General features: G+C 50.5%; 1 protein-coding gene across 2 annotated transcripts; it reads right to left on the minus strand.

Moving 5' to 3' along the window:
• Positions 1-345: 345 nt before the first annotated feature.
• On the minus strand, positions 346-9,173 carry KCNS1 (potassium voltage-gated channel modifier subfamily S member 1). Of its 2 annotated transcripts, NM_001168626.2 has the most exon segments (5): positions 346-3,397; positions 5,693-6,735; positions 7,200-7,278; positions 8,205-8,410; positions 8,967-9,158. In NM_001168626.2, coding segments are annotated over 3 exon segments (1,590 nt in total). In that variant the 5' UTR covers positions 7,276-7,278; positions 8,205-8,410; positions 8,967-9,158; the 3' UTR covers positions 346-2,926.
• Positions 9,174-11,104: the final 1,931 nt, after the last annotated feature.

Below are 11,104 nucleotides of genomic sequence, written 5' to 3' on the forward strand. Positions count from 1 at the left end.
TGTCTGAGTTTGTTACAACAGCTGCTGGAAACTAATATATCTTCCAATAAATTCATTTTTTGCTTAATGTCAGTTTCTTTTGCTTATACCCCAAACTCTAATTGTTAACAGTTATTCATCACTTTAATTATTCAATAAATTATCCTTTTTGACCAAGTTTGTTCCAACTGAATTCCTGTCACTTGCAACCTGTTCTGGCTGGCACAACCACAGACAAAGTCTGTGCCAAATCCAGGACTGGAGCCTGAGAATGTGGATTCCAAGTCACTCCACATATTACCCACCCTCTCCAGTCACTCAGGCAGCATGTCAGGGAGCCATCTCCACACAAGCAGAAACACGTCCTGGGGCCCAGCTCTTTATTTGCATAATGGTTTTCATTGATACATGGGAAGGGGAGCGAGTTGTTGCTTTTCTGCCAGGACCACAAACAGCCTCACAGTGGGCTCAGGCCAGATGGTTCTCTCTTGAGCTTTCTCCACACCAGTATCAGGGACCTGTTCGTAGGGTCAGAAAATTTGGAAGCCATCGGGTTTCTTGGTGTGTTCGGCAAGACCATAAGGGTGGTACATGCAGCCCTTCTGATCTGCCCCTAAGCTGGGTTCAGCTGGGCCTTGATGTAAGGAGCAGAGTGTGCAGAAGGGCTGGTATGTGTGTGGTGAATTCATGAGAAGCCCTTTCCTGCTTAGCTCCATCCTCTGTTCCAATCTGGAGACCCAGAATCCATTCATATGTAGGGGGCCAACTATGTACTAGACCCTGTGTATGACACACACGTGCCATTCTCTCTGCTTGGAGTACTCCCCCCTGGAACCCCATTTGCTTAATTAGCAATTTATCATTTGGATGGCAGGTTAGATTGTCACTTGCTCAGGAAAGCCTTCTCACTTTCTCGGGCCATGGTCCCTGATACATCATACACACCCGTACTTAGTAGAGCTCACTATGATATATTTGTGTGATTATTGCATTAGAGTCTATCTTCCCTACTAGTCAGTAAGCTTCATGAGTATAGGGATATATTTTTCCACCACTGTATCTCTTGAGACTAGTAAGCAGTCCACAAGTCAGAAGCCAGTAAATCAGAGTGGCTGGGCATAACAACAGCGTGTGCGTCTGTCTGTGGGTGGCAGCGGGGGAGACACTATGGGGAACCTGAGAGCGCATGCCTCACGCAAAGGCATTCAAATTCTTAAAATATAATAAAAGTACTGTTGGACTAAGCCAAAACATGACTGCAGGCCACACATGAAGCCCCAGTTTAAGATTCTTCCAACGAGTATTTGTTGAGTAAGCAAGTAAAGAACCTACAAGGAAGATACTGTAAAATTTCAAGAACCAAGCAGGGACGGGGCAGGCAGAGCTGAACGGACCTCCTTTTCAGTCTTGTTCACACCTTTTTGAGGGCCAGGTCTCTCTCTGGCTATCTTTTTTTCCCCCTCTGTGCTTGGCACCCAGTGGGCTGTAGGAATTATCTATTCAACATTTACCAAACACCTGCTCTGCACCAAGCCCAGAGTTCAACCAGACAGTGTCTTCCATCTTGAGGCTCAGGGTGATGGGACAGAGACAGCCACAGTCAGACAACAATAGCACAGTGCTGGGTGCTGTAGCCACAGTATGTGGAAAGGGCTACTGGACCCCCTCCTCTGAGTTTCTCAGCAAGTGGAGAGAAGATTCGGCAGATGGGTATGAGAGATATGCCCCCAACAAGGATGACGGGGCTGGAGCTGGCCAGAAGGGACAGGACTGTCACACATGGGCCTGGATGGGTACTCTAGGTAGGGCTGGACAAGGTAGGGCTGGACGTTTGTGTGACGGGCAGAAAGGAACTGCCAAGGTCAGGCTGCGGGGGGAGGGTCTGGGAAGCCAGTATTCATATATGTCAGCCCTCTGCCAACAACATTTCAGAGCTGAGCCGGCTTTAAGTTAAGAGACCCCTCTGCGCTACTTGGCTTTCATTGCCCTCTGGGTCATAGATTCTGACCGTTTGACGGAGAGGCTGGAATCTGGACTTGGGGGCAGGGATTGGACCACTTTTCACAGCAGGTCTTGGTGCAGCTAGGTCGCCTAGACCTCAGGCCAGGGCCCCTTCAGAGTTTCTTTCTCTCACATCATCCCTGGGAGGAAGACTGGAAGATTATTGCTTAGCAAATCTTGCATACCAGCTAAAGAGGCAAGTACAATGCTATTGTACTTCCTCCCAGGACTCATCCTCCTTCCCTCCAGGACTCATCTTTGAGAGCTGACTCCTGTTGGATGCTCCTAGAAAGGAACCACAGCTGAGATCCAGAGCTCCTATATCCAAATCTCCTGTCTGGACCTTTCTCTGGCTCTGAAAGGGATTTCTGACCTTGTGGATCAACTCTGGGGATCCATGAATCCCCAAAACCCACATGCAAACTTCATGAGGGCAGAAGAAAGATGGAGTTGACGGAGCATTGCTCCAGGCCCACCGACAAGCCCAGATTCCAAACCTGACTCTGCCACTTCTAATTGTGACATCTGGGAGAGGCATTGCTCATCTGTTAGCCTCGGTTTCCTCATCTGTGAAATGGCGATAATTATCTTTCTCCAACACAGGGCCAAACATGACCTGGCTCATGTACAGGAGGTGCTCAGGAATCATTAGCATCCTTTCAACTTCCTCCCTCTGGCTCATGCCTGCTTCATGAATGGCTTGGAGGAAGGTTTATAAAGCTTTCTGAGTTGCTCGCAGAATCTCACAGAATCTAGGATAGCACTGTCCTGCCCTGGACCTTTGGAGGAAGGAATGGAGGAAGGAATGCAGCTTTTGAATCTCATTTCTCAGGACAGCATGAATGATCTTGAGAGGCTCACTACCATGAAGAACTTTAGCAGGGGAGGAATCTCGGCTGTCTCAGCTGACTGTAGGGGCATGGCAGGGGGTCACGGATCCCTGGTTTTAATACATCTGAGGGTGTGGAGGCTCACTGGGGGCCTGGGTCTCTAGATCTGCAGACCGTCCCTCCTGAGAGGTTTCTCGGGATGTCTCCAGAGATGCCTCCGACACCCCATCAACGCTGCTCAGCAAGTCCTCAAACTCCTGGTGGTTGCTGTTGCGCACGGCTGCCTCCAGAGCCTTCTGGCGCCGGTAGAAGTGGGAGAACTTGTTGAAGATGATGGTGATGGGGAGCGCTACCACCAGGATGCCCCCTAGGATGCAGCCTGAGGCTGCCAGCTTGCCAGCCACCGTCACTGGCACCACATCCCCATAGCCCACGGTGGTCATGCTCACTGTGCCCCACCACCAGCAGGCTGGGATGGTGTTAAAGCCCACGTCCTCCTCCTTTTCAGCTGTGTAGGCCACACCAGAGAACACTGACACACCCACGGCCAGGTACAGCAGCAAGATGCCCACCTCACGGTAGCTGTGCTGAAAGAGAATGTAGAAAGCCAAGTCAGAGTGGATGGGCTTAGAGTCCTGGTATTAGGCATATAGGGAAAGTGAGGCCCAGAGAGTATAAGGGACAGGTTCAAAGTCAGAGCAAGATAGAGCTGGTGCTAAGACCCAGGTCCCCTGACTTTAAGATCTTTGAACTACAGCTGGCAGCAAAACTCCCTGGTATTGAGCACAGGCCTAATTTCTATTGTCCAAGGTATCTGCTAGGCTACAGCTGTTTTTTCTAACTCTGGGTTACTGGTGGCACCACAGCCAGGGAATGAAGAGCTTGTGACTTTTACACTGTTGCGGAACCAAGACAACCATAGTTTATATTCTACAATGCAAAGAGTTGGTTTCATGTACTTTTGGCTGATCTGAAAAGTATAAAAATGTCTTTTGCTCCTCCAGGAAGCTGAGAGGACATAAGTCCCCTGGACCACCTACAGAATTCACTTTCCTATGGCCGTGTATGTTTGCTTTGTCCCTGAGGCCAAGCTCTAGGGCAGTGATTTCAAACAGGGTGGTTTTGCCCCCATCCCCTCTACCCCTGCAAGGGACATTTGGGAATGTCTAGAGACATTTTTGGTTGTTGCAACTGGGACAGGTGTGCTACTGTCCTCTAGTGGGTAAAGGCTAGGGATGCTGCTAAATATCCAAAAATGTACAGGGCAGCTCCCAAATCAAAGAATTACCTGATCCCAAATGTCAGTAATGCAAGGCTGAGAACCCCTAGTCTAGAGCAGACTCTCTCCAACTTTAATGCGTGGAAGAATCATGCAGGGGTCTTGGCAGAACCCAATTGTGTAGTCTTGGGTAGAGCCAGAGAATCTACATGTCTAGGAAGCTTCCAAATGATGAGAAAGCTGCTGGTGGGCAGGGGCCTCACTTTGAGTAGCAAGGCTCTCATCTGGAGTATTTTACACCTGCATCTTAGACCCTGGCAGCCCTGATCAGTAATACTCTTCTCCCCTACTGAAGACAAAGCTAGTAGTGTCGGGCCCTGGCTCTCTGCATGGAGGAGATAGGGCAGCGTTCTGGGGCACAGGGATCTTCCCTGGGGAGATGCTGAGCTCAGGGGGTCTGGCGAATGTAATTCCTTATACCTGCCCAGTGCCCTAGGATTCTGCCTAGGTCATCTGCCAGCACCCAGTATCCTGAGGGCATACAAGAGGCTTTACTAAGCCTTGGGTGGAAGGGATCTTTCTTTTAGCATTGTCTGGGGATTATCAGCAGGGTTGCGTGGAGTTTTAGGAGAAAGAACATGAGGTGCTGGAGCCAGGCACAGCTGGGTTCTTCTCTGGGCTCTACTGCTTATTGAGGAACCTCCAACAAGCACTGTCACCTCTTGGAGCTTCAGTTTCCACATCTGCAAAGCAGTGACAATAACACTTACCTCTGTTTAAACCTCTCAGGAACTCTCCTATACCCTCGGGACCAAGCCCAAAATCATGTGCCAAGACTTCACGGCCCTTGGGTATCCTGCCCAGCTCACCTCTTCAATCTCATCTCTGGGAATCTCCTTCCCTCCATGTCCTCCTCCCAGCATTCATCCTGTTCTCTCTCCAGGCCTCGGCACACGCCGTTCGCCTTGCCTCCCTCTTCAAACCAGGCTGATTTCACCCCCTTGAGCGCAAGCTTGCCAGGGCAGTGATTCACCCACAATGCAGCACCTGGCACCAGGAGGATGCTCAGTAAACTGCAACCAGGCTTTAAAGAGCCAACCCTCCAACCTCAGCTTCTTCATCTACGGGAAGAGAATAAATAATAGCATCTTCCTGAGGAAGTTCTCCTAAGGACTAAATTGATAATGGATGTGAAATTGGCACAGATTGAGTGCTCAGTAAGTGTTAGCTCCTGGGGCTATTCCTAGACTTTACCTATTAAGAGTGACCTATGATTATCAGAGCCCCGATAGTGCCAGAAGAAAGGCTCTAGCAGAAAGTCAGCATCCTGCTTGGCACATCTTTATGATACATATAATTTGATGTTTGATAGATATATCAAAAGTGATCTTTGTCTTTTTTCTTTGTTTTGAAAAAGAAAGACAAGCAAAGCTATGCCCCAGTTTTCTCCCTAGGAAAAAGGTAAACCCTTCTTTACAGAGCTATTGGGATAATCAGACTGCATGTGAAACATACACCTGGTGTCCAGCCCTGTGCCTGGCACAAAGGACGGGGTCTCAGTTCAACGTGCGCCTGGACTTGGGAGGCTTGTAAGTTTACCTGCTAACCTGCCAGATGGCTACACCCGCCTATCCCCGCTCCAACCTGGCCTCAAAGGCCGTACCTTGAGTGTGGCTCCCAGCGAGCGCAGCCCGGTGGAGTGGCGCGCCAACTTGAGTACGCGGAAGATGCGCATGAGGCGGAACACCTGCACCACCTTGCCCAGGTGGCCGAGCTCCTTGCCGCCCGTGCCGCCCTGGTCGCCCAGTGCCACACCAGCCAGCAGCGTGAGATAGAAGGGCAGCACAGACACAATGTCGATGAGGTTGAGCGGGTGGCAGAAGAAGTTGCGCGTACTGGGCGCCAGCAGGAGGCGCGACGACACCTCAAAGCTGAACCAGGCGATGCAGAAGTACTCGAGGCGTCGCAGCACTGGGTCGTCGCGCACGCCTTCCGGGCTGCGGCCCGCGGCCACCGCAGCCACGGCGGCCGCCGCCTCGCGGGCCTGGTACTCGGGCAGGCTGTGGATGCACATGGCGGCGATGGAGGCGAGCACCACGCTGATGGAGACGCAGCTGAAGAGCTTGCTCGGCAGCGAGTAGCCCGGGTTCTCCATGGTCAGCCAGAGGCGGCGGCGCAGGCGGCCACAGCGCGCCGCGCCATAGCGCGCCAGCTCTCGCTGCACGTCGGAGATCTCGTCGGGGCATGGGTCCACGCTGCTCGGCGTGTCGCTGTCCTCGTCCCAGGCGCGCGGCTGGGTCAGCCGCCTCTCCAGGTAGCGCGCGCGGCAGCACGCGGCCAGCGCGTTCTCGCCGAGGCCCCAGTAGTCGGCCTCCTGGCCAAAGGCGAAGACGCACAGCTCGTCGAGCACGTGCAAGTGGCCGGTGCGGTAGAAGTGCAGCAGGCCCAGGAAGAAGCCCGGGTGCCGGTCGAAGTAGAATTCGCGCGCCGCCGCGTCGTAGTCGTCGCACAGGCGCCGCGCCTGCTCCTCCGACGCCGCGGCCTGCAGGCGGCCCAGCCGCGTGCCCGGGAAGCGCGCCAGGGCTCGCGCGCTCAGCAGCCGCCGCACGCCACCCACGTTCACGCGCAGCGCTTCGTCGCTTTGTCGCCAGCGGATCCCGGTGTCAGGGCTCGGGCACTCGCTCACCAAGGCTTCAGTGCCCCTCCCTGCGGACACCAGAAGGGCGCGCTGAGGAGTTCCTGGGCTTCCCTTCCAGGAAGACCAGGTTAAAATCCCCTCCTCCATCCAACCAGCCAAGGGGTGTTGGAGACTCTGTGTGAAGCATCTGGTATGCAGGAGGCGCTCAGTAGGTGGCAGGTGCCCTCTGGACTCAGAGTCAGGCTTGGCTTTGACTATCCTTCATCCCCATCATTTGACTTTGGTCAAATCACTGACCCACACCACCCCCATTTCATTTTTCTCCTTTGGAAAATAAATGCTTAGATCTACCTGGAAGGATAGGAAAGCAATGGAATCGCAGGATGTCCTGGCACCTAGTGGGTGCTCAATAGGATGTCTCCTTTTCCAGGACAAACTTGGATTTATTTACAGCAAAGTTCTACTGTGGGATCTGGGGCCCTCCAGCCCTCTGAACCTGTTTCTTCTGCAAAATGAGGATAGTAACACTTACCTCCTAGGGGTGTTGGGAGCACCACTTTAGACCGGAGGCTCTCATAGTGTGTTCCCCGGACCAGCAGCATCAGCATTACCTGGGAATTCGTCAAAGATGCAAATTCTCAGCCTGTCATCGATTTACTGAATCGGGAACTCTAAGGCTGGGATCTAGCAGTCTGTGTTCTAACAAGATTGGAAAGTGATTCAGATACATGGTCAAGTTTGAGATCTCCTGCTTTAGCTTATGTAAAACATCTGTAGAGTCAGCCAGACATGACCTTGAACCTTGGCTCTCTGTGTCACCTTAGGCAAGTCACATCACCTCTCTGAGCCTCTGTGAAATGGAGATAAAAATACTCACCTCAAAGTGTGGTTATGAAGATAAAATGACCTAATGTCTTTCTTGGGCTTGGCTAACAGAAGGAATTTAATAAATTATTCACTGGTGTCACTATCTTCTGGAGTCAGGCAAACCTGGGTTTATCTCCACCCCTGATGCACCTGGGGACTTGAGGAAGCTATTTATCCTCCAGGTCTCAATTTACTGCACATCGTAGACAATAGCACCTACCTCCGGGGATGACTGGAGGATGAAGGTAGATTATAGAAAGTGCTTAGCCTTAGTGGATACTCAGGGAGGATTTAGGTTCTTCTACCACCCCCTGACTCCTGGCTCTGCTGGAATTGGAGGCTAGTGACACCTCCTCACCACTGGCAATCTCATTTGCATTGTGGGTTCAGTAATGCCTAGACTAGGGATTAAGTGTGTGTAAAGCACCTGGGCTTGGCGTTAAATGAATTTGAGGTTCCACCCTTAGCTCTGTTACTATTAGCTCTGTGACCTCAGGCCAGTCTCCTTCCCATTCTGGGCTTTAGCTCTTTTACGTCTAGAATGGGGGTAATGTTGCTTTGGATGAATCATTATTGTGGTATCTGTTCAAAGCCCTGGGTAAACAGTAGATGCTCAATAAATGTTAATCCCGTGTACTACCCTCTGGTCGGACCTGAGTCTGCCACTTACTAGCTGCTGACCTTGAGTGCATTCGTTGCCCTCTCTCTGGGCTTGTTTCCCTATCTGTGGAACCGAGTAGCATCATACTTTCCAGGAGAGGCTCAGAGGATTAAATGATGCAAGATGTTGATTGCCAGCATGGTCCCTGGCACATAATCAATGCACAATAAACATGTGTGATGTAGCTCCACTCCCACCTCCACTTGGATCTCCACCTGCATTTGGCATCAAAAAATGAAATTTCTAATCCAGTTCCATCACCCATTAGAAGCATAATATTGGACAAATCCCTTTGTCCATCTGGAACTCACTTTCCTGCTCTGTGAAATGGGATAATTAATTCAACAAACATTTTCTGACAAGAACCTGAAGATCAGTAAGAAAGATTAAGTGACTTGTTCAAAATCACCCTGCTAGTCCATGGCACAGCTAAGGTTGGACACCAGGTTTTTTTCATTTCATTCTCTCTCCACACACTTATTTTGAGCACCTCCTATCTGCTAGTCACTTCTCTGGGCTCCATGCACACCTCACTTGGTTTAATCTCTACACCAACCCTGCCAGGGAGGTTTTCTAATCCCATTTTACAGATGAGTAAACTGGACCAGTCAGGGTCTCCAAAGCGCGGCCACCCCACACTGCTTCCTCCTTGCGGGGTGGGAGGTCTCTTAGAGGGGGTAAGAGCACCAGGAACCCCAGGCAGCCCCGCCTCCCACTCTGGCTGCCCCGACCATCCCGGAGCCACGTCCCTCCCCAGAGGAGGCCCCTTACCTGTCGTGGCACCTCCCGGGCGCCTCCTGTGTCTGTCCCAAAGTCACCGAGTCTGGGGGCCGCTGGCTATACTCGGTCTCGCTGCTGTCCCGCCGGCCCCGCAGAGCCTCCTACTGCAGGCGGCCCCGCTGCCCTCTCCTTCCTTCTTCCTTGCCTAGTCCCCCGCGGCTGAAGGCCGCATCGATCGCTGCCGGAGGAGGGAGTGAGGCCGCTGGCGGCTGGAGGCGGCGGTTTCTATTCCTGACTCGGTTGGGGGGTGGTGGTGTCAGGAGACTGGGCCTACCTGCAGGGGCATCCTCCGGAGTTACGGGGCCGGGAAGGAGGGGTCATTTAGGGCATGAGGATTCCCCCTAGAGAGGGATTTCAGCAGAAGCTTCTCTGGCAAAGGAACAACAGTAATCATGATTTGCTTAATTGAGTGTTTAGTATGTGCCAGGGTACTTCAGCTGCTGTAAGTGATTGATCTCAGCTATTCCTGGCACACTCTTGACAGGGCCAGGATCTTATGTCTCCCATTTTAGGGGTGAGCTCCAGTCACTTCCTCACACCGTGGGCAACTGAGTTAGGGAGCTGTAGAAGGTGGCCTCATCTCCCTTGGAGTCCCAGGTTCTTCTTAGGTGAGCTGTGGAACTTGAAACAATCATTTTACCCCTGAGGCGCAGTGTCCTTACCTGCCCACGGGCTCCTGATTCCAACCTGCTAAGTGGGTTGTGAGGGCAAAGAACATGTGCCAAAGAGCTTTGTAGAGGTTGTGAAGTCCCCACACGTGTACCTATTGTGTGGCTGCTGTGTGCCTGGTTGGGGAGAGGTTACTGGAGACTAGGGCCTGGATATGAGCCTTTGCAAATATTGTTATTAACAATAATGATAATTACCAACATTTATTGAGTACTTACCTTGGGTCAAGCGTATTCCTCAATCTCACTCAAACTGCAAATTTATCTGTTCAGTAAGTGCTACTATTATTCCTATCTCACAGATAAGAACTGCTTTGAGAGGTGTGGTGACTTGCCGGAGGTCCCATGGCTGACTTCTGAGTCCTCTAGGCCAGCACTGTCCAACACCTTTAATGTGAGCCACATATATTATTTTATTTTTTATTTTTTGAGATACAGTCTCACTCTGTTGCCCAGGCTGGAGTGCAGTGGCACTATCTTGGCTCACTGTGTCCTCCGCCTCCCGGGTTCAAGCGATTCTTCTGCCTCAGCCTCCTGAGTAGCTGGGACTACAGGCATGCACCACCACGCCAGGCTAATTTTTGTATTTTTAGTAGAGAGGGCATATTGCCATGTTGGCCAGACAGGTCTTGAACTCCTGGCCTCAAATGATCCACCTGCCTCGGCCTCCCAAAATGCTGGGATTACAGGCATGAGCCACTGTACCTGACCCACATATATCCTTTTAAATTTCTGATTGCAACATTTTAAAGAGTAAAAAACAGGTGAAATTACAGTTACCCCTTGAACAGTGGGGCTTAGGGAAACCACTCCTCCATGCCTAGAAAATTAGAATATAACTTTTGACTCCCCTGAAACTTAACGAGTAATACCCTACTGTTCGCCAGAAACCTTACCTATAACAAAAACAGCCGATTAACACATAAATAGTATCTACATATATCTTAGATATTCACGACATAGCTAACTTTTTCTTCAGGCTTTTGATAATTCTAGGCTACATGGTTCATCTGTAAGTTTTTTCAAATTGTCACAAATCTCCAAAAATTTTGCAACGTATTTGTTGGAAAAAAATCTGCAAATAAGTGGACAGTAGCAGTTCAAACCTGTGTTGTTTCAGGATCAACTGTATTTTTAGTAATATCTTTTATTAAATCTAAAATATTATGATTTCAACATTGGAATCAGTAAAGAAATTATTGAGATATTTTACATTTTCTTTTTTTTTGTACTAAGTCTCTAAAATCCAGTGTACTGATTTTTCTTATTGTTACACAACAAATTACCATAATTTAGTAGCTTAAAACAATACAAATTTATGATCTCATGGTTCCTATAAGTCAGAAGTCTGGGCATGGCCTCACTGGACCCTCGGGGTCTCACCAGGTTGAAGCCAAGGTGTTGGCCAGGGTTGAGGTTCTCATGTGAGCTTCAGAGTTTTCTTCCAAGCTCACAGATTGT

The sequence above is a fragment of the Macaca mulatta genome, chromosome 10 (assembly GCF_049350105.2).
Source record: "Macaca mulatta isolate MMU2019108-1 chromosome 10, T2T-MMU8v2.0, whole genome shotgun sequence".
Lineage (NCBI taxonomy): Eukaryota > Metazoa > Chordata > Mammalia > Primates > Cercopithecidae > Macaca > Macaca mulatta.